Raw genomic sequence first — 17381 nt, 5'->3', positions numbered from 1 at the left:
AAAAAAATACATGTTGACTATTTACTACTTGAGTGGAATCATATCAATGAAGTACACAAATATAACAGAATGTTATTTGATGGAGCCTTAAGCCACAGGGGCTTTTTTGCTGAGAACTTAAGAGGTCAAGATAGCCGGTCATCCTATCCTAACCCCTGCTCCCATTTTAAAAGATCTTCTCTCATAATAGGAGTAATGCACATTGTGAATGTATTTAATGCCACTAAACAATAAACTTAAAAATGATTAAGATGGTAAATTCTATGTTATATATACCTCACCACAATAAAAAAAGTTCTTTAGAAAAGTAATATTCTTTACAGGAAATGTTTTAAATAAATAAAAATGCAGAAAATTTTAAGAAGTCACTGGATATAGGGCCATTTGCTTTTCCCTCCTTCATCCAACAAGTTTTTAACACTTTCCCCATGCAGGGAAATGGGCTTTAACAGTGGAAAGTAAAATAGTATCATTTATATGCTGGGGAATTTTTTTTTAATGTAAGAGTATTTATGTCGTTTTGTGTCTATTAAAAATTTTTAGCAATTCACTCTGTTTCTGTCCTATCACAGATGATTCTGAAGCACATGGCCTCTAATTGGAAAAAATAATTCTTCTGAGATCTCGTTCCCTACTTGGGAATTCTTGCTAGAATATTCAAATTGTCATGGATGGGGACCAAAATAAATTAAATTTTATTTTGTAGCTTCCTCCCTAAAAGTATAGGGCAATTTTGAATGTTCATGATAACAATGGATACAAACAATATATTTAATACAACATTAAGTACTAACTTCTCTTCTACTAAAACTTTTCACCAAATCTATTATCAGGTAACAAAATATCAGATATGAAGTTCACTTTGGTTTCTTCCCGACCTCTCTCTCTAAGCGGTGCTTATGTCCAATAAAATGGATAAAGATTAGAGAAGGGACAGTAAGCAAAGCAAAACTCATGAAAATCCATATGCCTACAAACCAGGACCTGGAAAACTGGGAGGCAGTTATAATTTGCAAAGCCCACAAAGCCCTACACTGAAATGAGGCAGAGGATAAGTGAGGGGAGAGAAATAGAAATGTATTTCCACAAACTGTGAAAAACAGGTAACTTCAACCATATTAATAAAAAATAATGCACCAACTAAGTGCACCTAGACACACAACACACTTAGCAGGAAATTGCTGGAGAGCTTCCCCTGGCCTATATACAGTCTGTGCCAGGCTGCAGGGTATCTTTAATTACTGAGGTCCAGGCAAAAGCCTTCTCAATCTCACTCTGAAGTAACATCTGCAAAAGCTGACTTACCAAGGCAGAATCCACCAACTTCTAACAACATAGAGCAATTCAATTACACAATTTAGAAAATGGTTCTCTTCTTCCTCTTTTTGATTTAATTTCATTAAAATTCATTTTCAGCACCTAAACTCTCAGAAAGGTGCTGCATTTACTGTAACAGTAACATTTGGCATTTGGACATGGATTCGTAGTTTCCAAAGGAACCTTTACAGACATCATCTACACTCACAGTGTAAGTTAGTAGGATTGCTATTGCTCCTCTCCACACTCCAGATGAGGAAACTGAATCTCAGAAAAGGTTGAGTCAGTTGGCTATGAGGGAATGCTCTTTGGAACCACGTATCAATATTCAGGTACTCCCAACAGTAAGACTGTACGAATGGTTGATATAGTATACATAGAATCCAATATTGTTTCTAAATTTCATTCTCATTACTAACACTCAGAGTCTCTACCTCTTTTAGCCTAAATGCTACTTTCCACAATTTGTATCTTTAGAGCTTATTAAACAAAGCTAAACATCTTCTACATAAGTGATTTTCTCATATAATTCCTAACAGAATTTGCACATCAATAATGTTCACCTTAATAATGGCCAATGTATGCGCATAGTTCATTGCAAACAAAGAAATAGGCCAGGTGTGGTGGCTCACACCTGATATCCCAGCACTTTGGGAGGCTGAGGTGGGCAGATCACTTGAGGCCTGGAGTTCAAACCAGCCTGGCCAACATGGCGAAACTCTACTGAAAATACAAAAATTAGCCAAGTGTGGTGCCAGGTGCCTGTAATCCCAGCTATTTGGGAGGCTGAGGCATGAGAATCACTTGAACCTGGGAAGCAAAGGTTGCAGTGAGCCGAGATGGTGCCACTGCACTCCAGCTGGGCGACAGCGAGACTCTGACTCAAAAAAAAAAAAGAAGTAATATTCATAAGATAACATGACCAAATGACATGCATAAAATAGAATTAGTTTTACTCCGTAGTACTCCAAAAGGGTTATGGCTATGAAATATCAATTTTCCTATGTCATCCAACTTGCTTATCTGTTACTAATATATTTTAATTTTTAATTTCATAAACTAATGGCAGTTTGGTAAATTTTTAAAAGCACTATATATCCAATTATTAACCTATTAAAATCCTACAACATTTCACCTTTCCATTAATAGCATTTGATATTTACAACACTGGAAGTACAAGAATGCAAAAGCATATAATACATCAGGATCTATATTGCTTTATCTTTTAATTAGACACGGTTGACTATATTAACATGGCAAACATGTTTTGAACCTTTTGAATTCATATTTATCTTCCATTAATTTTATATATAAAAAGTACTTCCTTGCAAAAGGAATGTCTCCACTTTTACAATATTTTGCATTACTCGTTACTAGAGAAGTAGCTTGAATGAACATTACATACAGAACAGAAATAAGATTAGGGAAACACTTATGAAAACCTGATGACAGTATTTGGCCTGTGTATTTATATAGACCTGGTTTTTAGCTGACCACTATCTTCAAAATTTTCACATAATTTTATCCCAATGTTAACCTAAAACACATTTTTTTCAAACACTGTGAAAATTAGTTGACTAGGTAATAAAATCCTAGACCTTACAAAAATATGCTAAATAAATCAGTATTTTTTACAAAAAATCCAATAAATTTAGAACAGACTGTTTACCTTCTAGCCATGTGTAGAATGATTCTCCTGAGAGAGAAAGAAAAGTGAATTAAAATATTATATGGTCATTTATAAAGTAGAATAAATTAGGTTTATAAAATATTTCTGCAGGCTGCAGGGCATGGTGGCTCATGCCTGTAATACTAGCACTTTGGGAGGCCGAGGCGGGCGGATTACTTGAGGACAGGAGTTCAAGACCAGCCTGGCCAACATGGCGAAACCCCATCTCTACTAAAAATACGAAAACTTAGCCGAGTACGGTGGTGCAGGCCTGTAATCCCAGCTACTAGGGAGGCTGAGGCAGGAGAATTGCTTGGACCCAGGAGGCTAAGGCTGCAGTGAGCCGAGATCATACCACTGCCCTCCAGCTTGGATGACAGAGTGAGACCCTGTCTCAAAAAAAAAAAAAAAAAAAATGACAGATTAAGTAATCTCTCTAAAATGTCTACTGCTTCGGGTAAAATAAAAAATAGTCATATGGTTCTAGGAAATAAAGCCTACAAATAATTTAAGTAACTTTAAGCGAGTGTTTTTATAAATATTTTGACTATTAAAATTTTTAAGAAAACATTTCAGTCAAAATATTATGAGCTGGGCACAGTGGCCTGGACCTGTAGTTTCAGTTAACGCAAAAGGTTGAGGGAGAAGGCTTGCTTGAGCCCAGGAGTTCGGATCCAACCTGGGCAACATAGCAAGATCCTGCCTCTTAAAAAATATATATATATAAATCTTATTCATTGAAGGTGTAAATATCTGAACACACGGAACAAACATTTTAACAATCTCAAATTTGCTTTTCACAACAACCATAGTGCTTTTTAAATATTCCAAAAAAACAGTGAATTATAATTAACACAAACATCAAACTATTGATTATTCCATTTTCCTAATCCAATAAAACTAAGAATATTTTAATTTATTTATTTTTTTTTTTTTGAGACCGAGTCTCACTCTGTCACCCAGGCTGGAGTGCAGTGGTGCGATCTTGACTCACTGCAACCTCCACCTCCCGGGTTCACGCCATTCTCCTGTCTCAGCCTCCCGAGTAGCTGGGATTACAGGTGCCCGCCACCACGCCCGGCTAATTTTTTTGTATTTTTAGTAGAGACGGGGTTTCACCGTGTTAGCCAGGATGGTCTCCATCTGCTGACCTCGTGATCTGCCCGCCTCGGCCTCCCAAAGTGCTGGGATTACAGGCATGAGCCACCACACCTGGCCGAATATTTCCTCAATTTTCTAAGACTAGTAAGTTTTAAGGGGCAGCTAAAAAAATCTCTTAATTTTCGATATAATTCTTCAGGAAAGTTAATACTAATATAATACAGAAGGGCTTAACTAATCTGTGTACTGAATGCTGAAGAACATCTCTGGGGTTGGGGAGATGCTGGTCAAGGGATACAAAATTTCAGTTAAAGAAAAGCAGTAAGTTCACGAGATTTATTGTAAAACATGGTGGCTGTAGTTAATCACAATGTACTGTATTCTTGAAAATTGTTGTGATTTAAAGTGTTTTCGCCAAAAAAATGGTAAGTATGTGAGCTAATTAGCTCAATATATCCATTCCACAATGTATACATATTTCAAAACATGTTAAACATGATAAAAATACATAATTTTTATTTGTCAACTTAAAAAAAAAAAAAAAGAACTATTCCTGGCCCTATAACCTTCTTCAGAGTGGGGGAAAAAGAAAGAAAAGAGAGCAGTCAATAAGGATCAAAATTGTTAATGCACTTCCTGAGTTACCTATCCTGTTTTTTGTTTTTTTTTTAATTGAGAACGATAGAAATTATAGAAAAACTGAACACTCAGATGAGCTGAGTAAGGAGTCTAGGGATAAATTAGATGGTGGGGAATTACTTTGCTTACTGAGAGTCTTCATACTTTGCACAACAATGAAAACATCTAGCAAATTAATTCATTCAACATATAGCAAGGATCACTTATCATTATATCACTTGTGACTCAGAAAACTTCAGCGCCAAAAGGAAAAGTCTAGTACCCAACGTACTAAAAAATATGGCCTCTATCAATCTAATTTAAACTAATACTATATAGTCTTACCTACCGCTAAAAAGGGTCTCTTTACTGTCTCCCCAAACATGCTTGACTTTCTCAACTCCCAGCTTCATGCTGTTTCCTCCAACATGTACTATCCAATTCTATGGATCTAAATCTGTCCCATTATTTAAAATTCACCTCAAATGCTACCTCCTCCAGTACGCTTTCCCACATCGCTCCCGTGAGGTACGATCTCTTTCTCCTCTAAGGAGCTACATATCATCTATCGTTTGTAGCAGGTATGGAGTATTTCTTTACCTCATTACCATTCTTTATGTACAGTGCTTATCTTTCCTACTATCCTATATATCCTCAGCTCCTAGAGGGAAAGCACTATGTTTTAAATATCTTCCTACCCTGGACAATGCCCATCAGTGTCCCTGAACACAGGTAAACATTCAGTTTAAATAATTATTTTGGCTATTTTGGGGGTATCTTTGAACCAGCATTCATTCAGTAATCAATTGTTTATAAACTGCTCATCATCAAATTAAGTATTATATTGATACCTGAGGTTAGAAATTTCAAAGTCAATAAGAAAATAAAGAGGTCACAAGACAAATTATCTGGTAAAACTACCTTAATTCCTTCTCCCCACTTCCTCAGAACATATTCAAGTAAATTATATAATAACCAGAAAATGGGGAACTTGTAATGTGAATTGATTTACAAACTAAGCATTCAGGGAAAATGGTCTTTTTTTTAACATAGGATAACTTTATATATATAAAATAATCTTTTTTTTTTTTTTTGGTCACTATTCATTAGTAGCTATTTTCTTAGAAAATAGGAATACTTTCTTTTGAATTACATAAAGGAAAAATCAAATTCTGATGGTTAAAAAAATTTCCTCCACACTTGAAGCAAACACAAACACGAGTGTTGCTCACCATCATCTTCACCTAAAAGAGAAAATAATAGAAAAAAATTTAGAAAATGTCTTACATAGCTCAGATCCCAATACTATTTTTTGAGATTAAAACTGTTAAACTATTAATTATATTATAAACCTTGGTCACTGAGTAGACATCCTGCAAATGAGTCCTCTTAATCAGAATATAGGCCAAAGAGTATAAGATTTCCACATTTGGCCAGGCGCGGTGGCTCACGCCTGTAATCCCAGCACTTTGGGAGGCCGAGGCGGGTGGATTACCTGAGGTCAGAAGTTCGAGACCAGCCTGGCCAACATGTGAAACCCCGTCTCTACTAAAAATACAAAAATTAGCCGGGCATGGTGGCGGGCACCTGTAATCCCAGCTACTTGGGAGGCTGAGGCAGGAAAATCACTTGAACCCAGGAGGTGGAGGTTTCAGTGAGCCAAGATCTTGCCATTGTGTTCCAGCCTGGGCAACAAGAGCAAAACTGTCTAAAATAAATAAAGAAAGAAGCCTGGGCATGGTGGCTCAGGCTTGTAATCCCAGCACTTTGGGAGGATCACGAGGTCAGGAGTTCAAGATCAGGTTGGCCAAGATGGTGAAACCCCATCTCTACTAAAAATACACAAAATTAGCCAGGCGTGGTGACAGGCGCCTTGTAATCCCAGCTACTCAGGAGGCTGAGGCAGAGAACTGCTTGAACCCAGGAGGCAGAGGTTGCAATGAGCCAAGATCACACTACTGCACTCCAGCGTGGGTAACAGAGTGTGACTCTGTCTCAAGAAAAGAGAAGAAAAAAAAAAGATTTGCACATTTTAAAATACAATAAATAATAAAATATCAGAAAGCAATTAAAAATAGTCATTAAGACCACTATATTCAATAATTAATTACTATATAAAGTTGCTCCTTTAATCATTATGCACACAATCCTCTCTGAACATTCCTGTTTCCATCCTGGAGTATTTTTCTCTTTTAAATTACTGCTCCTCAGCAGAGATAGGCCTTAATGACACTACATCCCAAACTGTAATCAGTGAAACCCTTGGGCAAGGTGCTGCTTCCGGGAGGCCTAGAGGTGGGAAGAGGCCAGAGGCTGGGCTCTAGGGCTACACAGCAGCTCTGCCTATCAGCTTTATTATGTGGGTTCTGAAGCGAGATTTCATTTTTGGACAAAAGTTCCTATTGCTCAAAACCTGTTAGAAAATAGTTGTATAAGCCTAGGGGTTATGACTCAGAAACGTGGAAGAAAGAGTTAAGAAGATTAAAGAACTATTAATCAACCAATTTCAATGGAGACAGCATGTAAATAGCATCAGCAAGAGCTATTAATTACTTCATAGAGTATTCCTATAACAGCTAGGAACCATTCTCTTTACCTAGTCTTGTCTTCTTTCATATTTCATTTTTCTTCTTGTCTCCTCTTCCCTTCCTCTTTTTCTATGTAGTAGTTTCCTTTTTCTCATCTTTCCAGCATAAAATGTTATGTCTCCAATATATCACTAACATGGAAGTGAAGTGTTTCTTAGGACTTGACGGTTTTCTTAAGTGAAAAATTGTATTTTCTGCTTTAAAAGTATTAAGTGGCTGTAGGAAAGGTCTGGAAGAACACCTTTCAAACTCTGTACTATGGAATAGAAGAGCTTTCCCTTTTCACTTTATATAACTATTGTATTGCGTCCATTTTTACAAAATGTTGTGGAATTAAAACCTTTAAGTTGAAAACAAAAAAGTTGTGAAGCAAAAGTAGTAAAAGAGACAAAGGATAAGAAGCCAGGCACATCTTTTTCGGGACCAACTTCCTTCTCCAGGCAGTTTCAATGTGAATTTGGGGAAAACGAGTATTTGCCACATTGTGACAGAGTGAGCATGAAAAAGCAGTCTATGCAGTCAACCCTTCCAAGTCTATCTGGTTCTCAGAAAGGTCTAAAGATACAAATTAGATCAGGAAATCAAATTTCTTAAAACACTCCCTGTCTAAAGGTAACACTGGAATGGAGATCAATTACAGAGTTGCTCCCAGGGTTTGGTTCCTCATTGAGAACAGAATGAGGATGTACCCCACTGATGGCAGTAAAGCTATTCTGTTGAAATATAATGCCAGACACAGGTGTTAACTTAAAATGTTTCTAATAGCCACATTTTTAAAATTCAAAAGTATACACACACTACAACAAAAATATGTTACATGACGCATAGGTTGTAGTAGTCTTACCACTTACCAAAACAATAAGGTTCTGTCTAACAGCAATACAGTTTTTACATCTAAATAAGCTAAGATTACATAAAATTTAAAATTCAGTTTCACACTAGCCAAATTTCATGTGTTCAACAGTCCCATGTGGAAACTGGTTACTTTATTGGACAGTACAGATATAGAGCACTGCTAAAGGCAGCCTACGTTTCTCATTTTTCCTACTCAAAGTGTAGCACATGAGTCGGCACCTGAGGCAGTACCTGGGAGCATGTTAGACTGTTGGGCCTCACACAAGATCTACAGAATCAGAACCTGCGTGTTACCAAGACTCCTAGGTGATTTGTATGCACGCTGAAGTCTAAGAAGCAGTTACGAGACATTGGCTGTCAAACTTGGTTGCATACTGGAACCATCTGGAGAGTTTAAAAAATACCAATGCCTGCTGTTCTCATTCCAAGGATTCTGACTTAATTAGTATAGTGTAGGGCCTGAGCATCCAGATTTTTCAAGAAGTCCCCAGGAAATCTTTGATATCTATTTCTTACTCACATATTTTAATTATTTTACATAAACTTCCTAGTTCAGGGTCTGGCACAGAGCAGGCACACAATAAATGACAGTAATTATGTAAAACAACATGCCTAGAAATCTCAAGACTTGACTATGAACTAATCTTATACTTTTTGTTCATCATTCAAATTAAACAAAATATAAAAATGAAAGCTTTTTCAATATTAAGTTTAGTTATAGAGACATTTTATAAACAATGAAAAGCATGAAAATGCACATAGGAAAAACCTACCTCGGCTAGGTGCCAGAGGATTTAAAGGACGATAAACAGATCGAGGCCTGAAAAAGAAAGCACAATACCTGAACATAAAATGGTTTAACTTTTATAGTGTATAATTTTGTTCCAGTAGAAACAAATACTCCCCTCCCCACCCTCTCTTTTTTTTTTTTTTTTTTTGAGACAAGAGTTTCATTTAGTCACCCAGGCTGGAGTGCAATGGCGTGATCTCTGCTCAATGTAACCTCCGCCTCCCGGGTTCAAGCGATTCTCCTGCCTCAGCCTCCCAAGTAGCTGGGATTACAGGCACCTGCCATCACGCCCACCTAATTTTTTTATATTTTTAGTAGAGATGGGGTTTCACCATGTTGGCCAGGCTGGTCTTGAACTCCTGACCTCAGGTGATCCACCTGCCTCGGCCTCCCTAAGTGCTGGGATTACAGGTGTGAGCCACAGCACCCGGCCTCTCCCCACCCTCTATCAGTTGTTCCTTCTTCCCCCACCCCCTCCAGTTACTTGAAACAGTTCTCTTCATAGATGCTGTTCCACACTCTCCATGCAGAGGTCCCTTTATAGCCAGTGTAACGCTCTGGGTTCAGCAATAGGTCTACATACTGAGCAGCTGGAGATCTCTCATCTGAACAAGAAACAATTCATAAAAATCATCCATATTTCACCATTTACCTAAGATTTAACAGTACAAAGCAAATCGGACTACTCAAAGGTAGGAGAAATGCCATGCTTTTCAAGTAATCTCCAACTTAAATGGTACAGTGGCTAGTATACTTGTGACTACTTGATGCAGGATTTGTAATAACTTGGACAAATTCCTTAAGAGAAGAAAAAACAACTCTTCCATTTCCTTTGGACATGCAGTGCTCTCTTAAGCAATGTAACATTCCCTTCACCTTATCAGAGACATGAATCATTTCTTAAGTTTTAACCACCCAGGACTGAAAAGATCAAACCTGCTTTAATATTTCATATGATTTATTCTCTAAGAATATACCTACCTAACCACACACTTGGAAACATTTTGTAACATATATTGTATTAAAAATAGAGATTTCCCTGCTACTCTCTGCTTGGAGTTACGAAGTAAATGGCTCCATAACTTTGTGATCCAAATCTGATTATACCATGCTCTAGTTTTTAAAAGTTATATATTACTGTTTTTACTGATGTTAACATACTGAAGTGCTTTTTTTGCTCTCAAACTAAAACGTAGTAGGCACAACTTTCACAAACTTGTTGAAATATTTAAAACGAAATAACTATTTTCCATATTGAAACCCAAATGAGTATTTACCTGATCTCCACTATTTGGACTTTTGTTTTTTTTTCTTTTTTGAGACGGAGTTTCACTCTGTCACCTAGGTTGGAGTGCAGTGGTACAATCTCAGCTCACCACAACCTCTGCCTCCCGGATTCAAGTGATTCTCCTGCCTCAGCCTCCCTAGTAGCTGGGACTACAGGCGTGTGCCACCACATCTGGCTAATTTTTGTATTTTTACTAGAGACAGGGTTTCACTATGTTGGCCAGGCTGGTCTTGAACTCCTGACCTCGTGATCCACCTGCCTTGGCCTCCCAAAGTGCTGGGATTACAGGTGTGAGCCACCACTATGTCCAGCCCTATTTGGACATTTTAATTGAGATCTCTAAGGAATACAAAAGATTTTTTAAAATCTTAATTATTGAAGCTCACATTCTGAATAGAAATGGGAAACGTGATTTTCATAGCTAAAGAAAAATTACAGGCCGGGCGCGGTGGCTCAAGCCTGTAATCCCAGCACTTTGGGAGGCCGAGACGGGCGGATCACGAGGTCAGGAGATCGAGACCATCCTGGCTAACACGGTGAAACTCCGTCTCTACTAAAGATACAAAAACTAGCCGGGTGAGGTGGCGGGCGCCTGTAGTCCCAGCTACTCGGGAGGCTGAGGCAGGAGAATGGCGTAAACCCGGGAGGCGGAGCTTGCAGTGAGCTGAGATCCGGCCACTGCACTCCAGTCCGGGCGACAGAGCGAGACTCCGCCTCAAAAAAAAAAAAAAAAAGAAAAATTACAATGACTAGGCCTCACACATATATGCTCATAATACATATAAGCTCAAGTGTTATATATAATGGCACAGATATATTCCTTTATTTATATGCTTACTACCTTTTATTGTCATTAAACAATAATACATAGGCATCTGGTTTAAAACAGGAGTCAAATATGGTCATTAAATGTCCCTCTTTCATAATCTGATAATATATTTTCCTGTAAGTAAACAGTATTCCCTGGACAGTCAATGACCACAGACTGGGATTATCCATGATCACAGGGCAAAATAACATCTTGATCCATGCCTTCCAAGAATTACCTGGCATTTGTTGTTTCTGAGACAGAGTCTTGCTTTGTCGCCCAGGCTGGAGTGCAATGTGAGATCTTAGCTCACTGCAACCTCTGCCTCCCGGGTTCAAGCAGTTATCCTGTCTCAGCCTCCCAAGTAGCTGAGATTACATGCACTCGCCACCATGCCCGGTTGATTTTTTGTATTTTTAGTAGAGATGGAGTTATGCCATCTTAGCCAGGCTGGTCTCGAACTCCTGACCTCAGGTGATCCACCCACCTGGCACTTTCATGATGTAGGAAGAATACAAGGATAACTAACAATTTACTATATTAAATGGGTTGTATATAACTTAGACAATGGAAACATGATTTTGCAGACTATAAGAATACTGACTCTATTTCTAGCTCTAAATTTGTAAAGATACTCCACTATAAAAAACAAGGCAAATAAAACCATTTACAGATGGATAGAAAAAACTGTCCAAGAACACAGATTGACTCAGGACTCAAAAACAGTAACTTCCAAAAATCTTAATTTAAAATAAAAATTCAAATTATGAAGTATAAGTATGGCTTTTGATATGGGCACAGTGGTGCATGCCTCTAGTCCCAGCTGCTTGGGAGGCTGAAGTGGAAGGATCACTTGAGCCCAGGAGTTGGAGGCTGCAGTGAACTATGACGGCACCACGTGCTCCAGCCTGAGCAATAGGCCCTTAAAAAAAAAAAAAAAAAAAGTATGGCTTTTAGCAAAGAAAAAAATCTTAAAACTCAGTATTTCTAAGTTGTATAGTGTTAATCTCCAAAACTGCTCTGAATAAATTTGTCTGCAAAATTGAATTATATATAAGCTTCACAATATAACATTAATTTATGTTCTCTGATGCATATATATGTACATATTTCTAAATAATTTGTGTGTGTGTGTACATGTAGGACTACATGTGTATAGAATGTGCACAAATGTGCAAATTGGACGAGTACCAACCGCTTCTCCCAACAAAACCAACCAAATAATAAAGAAGAAAAACCATGATTCAAATATTAAACCATGATGAGGGAGCTAAAAAAAAAAATCACAAGAGGAAAATCAATTATATCAGGCTTTTCATTGTTCTTTTTTAAGAAATATGGTCTTACTTTGTTGCGCAGGCTGGACTCGAACTCCTGAGCTCAAGCAAGCCTCCTGACTCAGCCTCCCAAGTAGCTGGGACTCCAGGTGCTCACCACAACACAGAGCTCAATTATATCAGTTTATATAACTACTTAAGTAAAACCTACATTTTTCAGATTCTTAATGTTTATTCCCTTACTTCAATCAATACTTTAAAAACAAAAAAAATCTTGTAATTCTTTCTCAAATCATGAAGAGTGGGTTTTGTTAACCTATACAAGGAGTTTGCAAACTACAGCTTGTGTTCCAAATCTGGCCTGCTTCTTATTTTTGTAAATAAAGTTTTCATGGAACACAGCCATGTTCATTTGCTTACATACTGCTTTCACACTATTATGGCAGAGATGAGTAATTGCAAGAGAGACCCTATAGTCAGTCTATAAAGTCTAAAATAGTTATTATTAGTCCATTACTTAAAAACCTTACCAACCTCTGCTCTATACTGACAAGAATTTCATGAGACATCCAGAGTGAGCAAAATGTGTGGCAGAAAGCAACTACAGGCCAAGTTCTCTACAAACACACTAGCTGGCAGTGCCCATCCTTATCCCTGGGCCATCTGTGACACTGATTTTCATTTATTCCTCAACTGCAACTTGTCTCAGTTTGTACAGCTACATCATTCATTCAGATAATTCTCTCTAAATTATCTGGCCTTCTACTATGACCTCCCCTACAAAAGTTTTATCTTCTTTCTGCCTCTACAAAGCAGCTTCATAACTCCTTACTCTGGGAATTCATGCAGTTGAACCAGTATTATTTCCTCCTCTTCAAGTACACTTTTTTTTTTTCTTCTTTTTCTTTTTTTTTTTTGGAATGAGTCTCACTCTGTTGCACAGGCTGGAGTGCAATGGCATGGTCTCGGCTCACTGCAACCTCTGCCTCTCGGGTTCAAGCAATTCTCCTGCCTCAGCCTCTCATGTGGCTGGGACTACAGACATGTACCACCACGCCTGGCTAGTTTTTGTATTTTTAGTAGAGGCAGGGTTTCGCCATGTTGGTCAAGCTGGTCTCAAACTGCTAACTTCAGGTGATTCACTCGCCTCAGCCTCCCAAAGTGCTGGGATTACAGGCATGGGCCACCGTGCCCGGCCTCAAGTATACGATTTTTTCTAACTGAATTTCCTTGTCACTGTCCTAATTTAAGAGTTATGAGGTCATACCACATTTTCTAGGACGTTAAACTTTCCTCCCTACTTCCTAACTCATATATCTCTTAAACATTAATGGTAGCCTATAGGACAACTTAGTGTGCAAGCTCTTTGCTATGGTCACAGATAAAACAATACTGTATTATAGACTCAGGATTCAGCTTAAAGCCCTCCATCACCAACCCTACCCCAAACTGCTACTAACTCACTGTTAAAACATCATTTACAGTCAAGGAGAAGATACAGTTTATAAAGCGCTCAAGAAATTTTGATACACAACCAGATTTAAAAACTACTGTTTTAAATATTAAATTTATTAATGAACATATTTTAAGGGAAAAAATAAAACTAGAAATCTATCATGCTATTTAGGCTTTTTATGAAACAACTAGTTCATTCAGCAAGTATTTAACTAAGCATCTACCACGTCCAGGCACCGTTCTAGGCACTAGGGATACATCAGTGAACCAAAAACAAAGCCCTTGCCCTCAAGTAGCTCACAATCTAGCTGGGGAAGACTGACAAGAAATCGATACACTCAATAATATGCCATATACTGTCAGGCAGTTATTAGTGCTTGGGCAGGGTGGGGGCCAGCAGTGCAAAGGGACAGGGAGTGATAGTGGCTACTATCTTACATAGTGAGATGAGAGCAGGTTTTTCTGATCAAGTGACATTTGAGGAGAAACATGAACCAAAAAGAAGAAGCAAGCCATGATAAAGATAGTAACAACAACAACAAAGAGTGGTAGGAAAAGCAGTTTACCTTAAAGGATATTCAATTACTAAATTATTTTAAAAACTACGATTTGATCTATAGGGATCATCTTCCATTCAAACGAAGTCATTATCAACAACAAAACAGCAGGAAATGGGGTATATGAATATATTCCCCAGTAAACTGGGTAAATATTCTTTATATTTTTGTTTTAATCCACTGAATTTGGGAAACAGCAATAACTAAACAATGATTATAAAGCTACCCTGACAGTAATTTTAAAAACTACTACAGGCCAGGCATGGTGGCTGACGCCTGTAATCCCAGCACTGTGGGAAGCCAAGGCAGGTGGATCACCTGAGGTTAGGAGTTCGAGACCAGCCTGGCCAACATGGCGAAATCCTGTCTCTACTAAAAATAAAAAAAATTAGCTGGGCATGGTGGTGCATGCCTGTAATCCCAGCCACTAGGGAGGCTGAGGCAGGAGAATTGCTTGAACCCAGGAGGCAGAGATTGCAGTGAGCCAAGATTGTGCCATTTTGCACTCCAGCCTGGGCAACAGAGTGAGACTCCGTCTCAAAACAAAACAAAACAAAACAAAACTGCATATAAACCATTGGAATATATATGAACATTACAACTCAGAAGAGTCATGGTAAACCAATTAGTAGGTACCATGGTTTTATAAGAATATAAAAATAATTGATTTAAAATATAATTTTGAAAATCTTAAGGGGATGATTTCACATAAATTCTTAAGAAACATCTCTTACTTTTTACAATTTAAGAAACTAATATTCTAAAAAACAGTTAACACGGATGGGGGCGGTGGCTCACGCCTGTAATCCCAGCACTTTGGGAGGCCAAGGCGGGTGGATCACAAGGTCAGGAGATCGAGACCATCCTGGCTAACACGGTGAAACCCCATCTCTACTAAAAATACAAAAATTTAGCCAGGCGTGGTGGTGGGTGCCTGTAGTCCCAGATACTCGGGAGGCTGAGGCAGGAGAATGGCATGAACCTGGGAGGCAGAGCTTGCAGTGAGCCGAGATTGTGCCACTGCACTCCAGCCTAGGCGACAGAGCGAGACTCTGTCTCCAAAAAAAAAAAGAAGTTAACACTGTTTATACTGATGGCAGGTAATCTACATATCAGTTTATTTATAGCAGGTACTTCCTGCAATTAAGTATTTTTGTTAATTACCTATTTGCCATGAGAGTAATATATATATTCACACAAATTATTAATCTGAAAACCTATTAAATAAGCACTATTTATACTTTCATCAAAGAATAGGTAAATGGACAATTTAGAAATAAATGACGATGAGTGTTAAGCACTCAAATATAACTGTAATGACAAACAAAGAGCAAATGCAAGAGTAAGGAGAAGTTCAATGGCTTGCTTTGAAAAAACCTTTGCCAATTCTAGACATCATAGAGAGGATACTTCATTCATTATCCCTTGGCATAACCTTACTCAGATTCCTTTCAAATTTCCTTACTGAAACCACATAAACCAAGAAAATATTCCATCTCCCACCATTATTCTCAGTTTACCATACTACAGTAGAAGCTCACTCTAACTTACTCCACTACAGGCTGGATTGATAGCGCAATTGTACCTATGAATCTTTTTTAAAACTTTAGGAAGCAGATCACTCTAGATGCCTGAGGAGTTCCAAAGAACTATTTCCAACTATGCATACTTAATCCCGAAATTATTTTCCACTATGAAAAATATTACAATACCAAGGAAAAAGGTGAAGAGAAACCAAATGAATGATTTACGCCTACTTAGCACAATTCTTTGGGAATATTATCCTATAGATAAAAAATTTTGAGTCACTGCAATTACCTTCTGTTAAGAGAAGTGGTAGTTACTCTGGTGGAGAGTGTCCAGTCTTTCTACCATTCCAGGGGACTCTTGGAAAAAGGGCTGTGGAGAAGTCGAATTAGAGTCCTCTCCAGCATTAGAAAGCATCTTTATATGAGTTTGTTAAGACCTCTAGCAAATTCCAGTGTAAATATTTTTACAAAACGTTCACAGATCTATAACTAAGTGGCTTCAATTGAAGGTCCATGGCAGATGGGATATCATAATGGAAAGAATACAGGTTTTAGATTCGGATATGGGATCAAATCCTGCCTCAGCCTCTTGTTATTGTGTGATCTTGGGCAAGCTATTTAGTCTTTTTCAGACTCAGTTTTCTCAGATATGAAATTAATACACACTTATGAAGGTAGCTGCAGAGACCAGAAATAATGTATTTAAGGCACTTAACACAAGGCCTGGAACACAGGCTCTCGTTAAATGCCATTATGAATAATAAGGTCTACATAGCAAAATCCAGTATTGAAGCTGTAATTCAGTTTGTATTTTCATTTATTAAAATGTCTCATAAAAGGGTTAAAGTTAAAATAATGTAATGATAATAGTTTATTGTATTACCATCAAGTTCACAAAAGTGATCCCGTGAATCATCATATCTTGCCCAGTCAATGAAAGCTTCTTTGCTTTGATTACTATGGGAAGGAGGAATAAAAAAGAAAAATTATTAAATTTGGATCTGAAACTTTTAACACTGTATTCTAGTGTCATTAAAATAGATAATCTGAGGTCAGTTAAAGATTAGATGATGCCACAATTCTGTTATTAGTGATTATACGAAGGAATGATAAAAAACACATAGTATCTCACTTTGTCACTCGGGCTGGGGAGTACAGTGGCACAATCATAGCTCATTGCAGTCTCAAACTCATGACCTCAGCCTCTCAAGTAGCTGGGACTATAGGCCCATGCCACTGCACCTGGCTATTTTTTTTTTTTTTTTAATTTTTTGTAGAGACAGGATCTCACTTGTTGCCCAGGCTGATCTTGAACTCCTGGCTTCACACAATCCTCCTGCCTTGGCCTCCCAAAATACTGAGATTACAGGCATGAGTCACCATGTCCAACTCTATCCACCAAAATATTTTTGAAATGGCCCCAAAGTATAAGCTATCAAGAGCAGAAAAAACATGGCACATTCTTACTATAGAATATTATGTGCCAATAAAAAAGAATTAAACATTGCTATGCCCAAAAACATGAATGA

At 37.8% G+C, this 17381-nt stretch overlaps 1 protein-coding gene across 2 annotated transcripts in view; it reads right to left on the bottom strand.

Annotated features, from left to right (window-relative positions):
- Positions 1-17381, bottom strand: part of ERO1B (endoplasmic reticulum oxidoreductase 1 beta) — a 66591-nt gene that overhangs the window by 11874 nt on the left and 37336 nt on the right. For both annotated transcript variants that reach the window (XM_033198279.1, XM_033198280.1), the window contains exons 6-10: positions 16736-16809; positions 9423-9543; positions 8922-8968; positions 5938-5949; positions 2987-3013 (exon numbers count right to left, since the gene is read on the bottom strand). In XM_033198279.1, coding sequence (XP_033054170.1) covers positions 2987-3013; positions 5938-5949; positions 8922-8968; positions 9423-9543; positions 16736-16809 — 281 coding nt within the window. The remainder of the gene's footprint in view (positions 1-2986; positions 3014-5937; positions 5950-8921; positions 8969-9422; positions 9544-16735; positions 16810-17381) is intronic.

Source organism: Trachypithecus francoisi, unplaced genomic scaffold (genome assembly GCF_009764315.1).
Source record: "Trachypithecus francoisi isolate TF-2019V2 unplaced genomic scaffold, Tfra_2.0 Lachesis_group5, whole genome shotgun sequence".
Taxonomy (NCBI): domain Eukaryota; kingdom Metazoa; phylum Chordata; class Mammalia; order Primates; family Cercopithecidae; genus Trachypithecus; species Trachypithecus francoisi.
The sequence above is the reverse complement of the archived record's forward strand: the minus strand, read 5'-3'. Positions and strand labels throughout refer to the sequence as shown.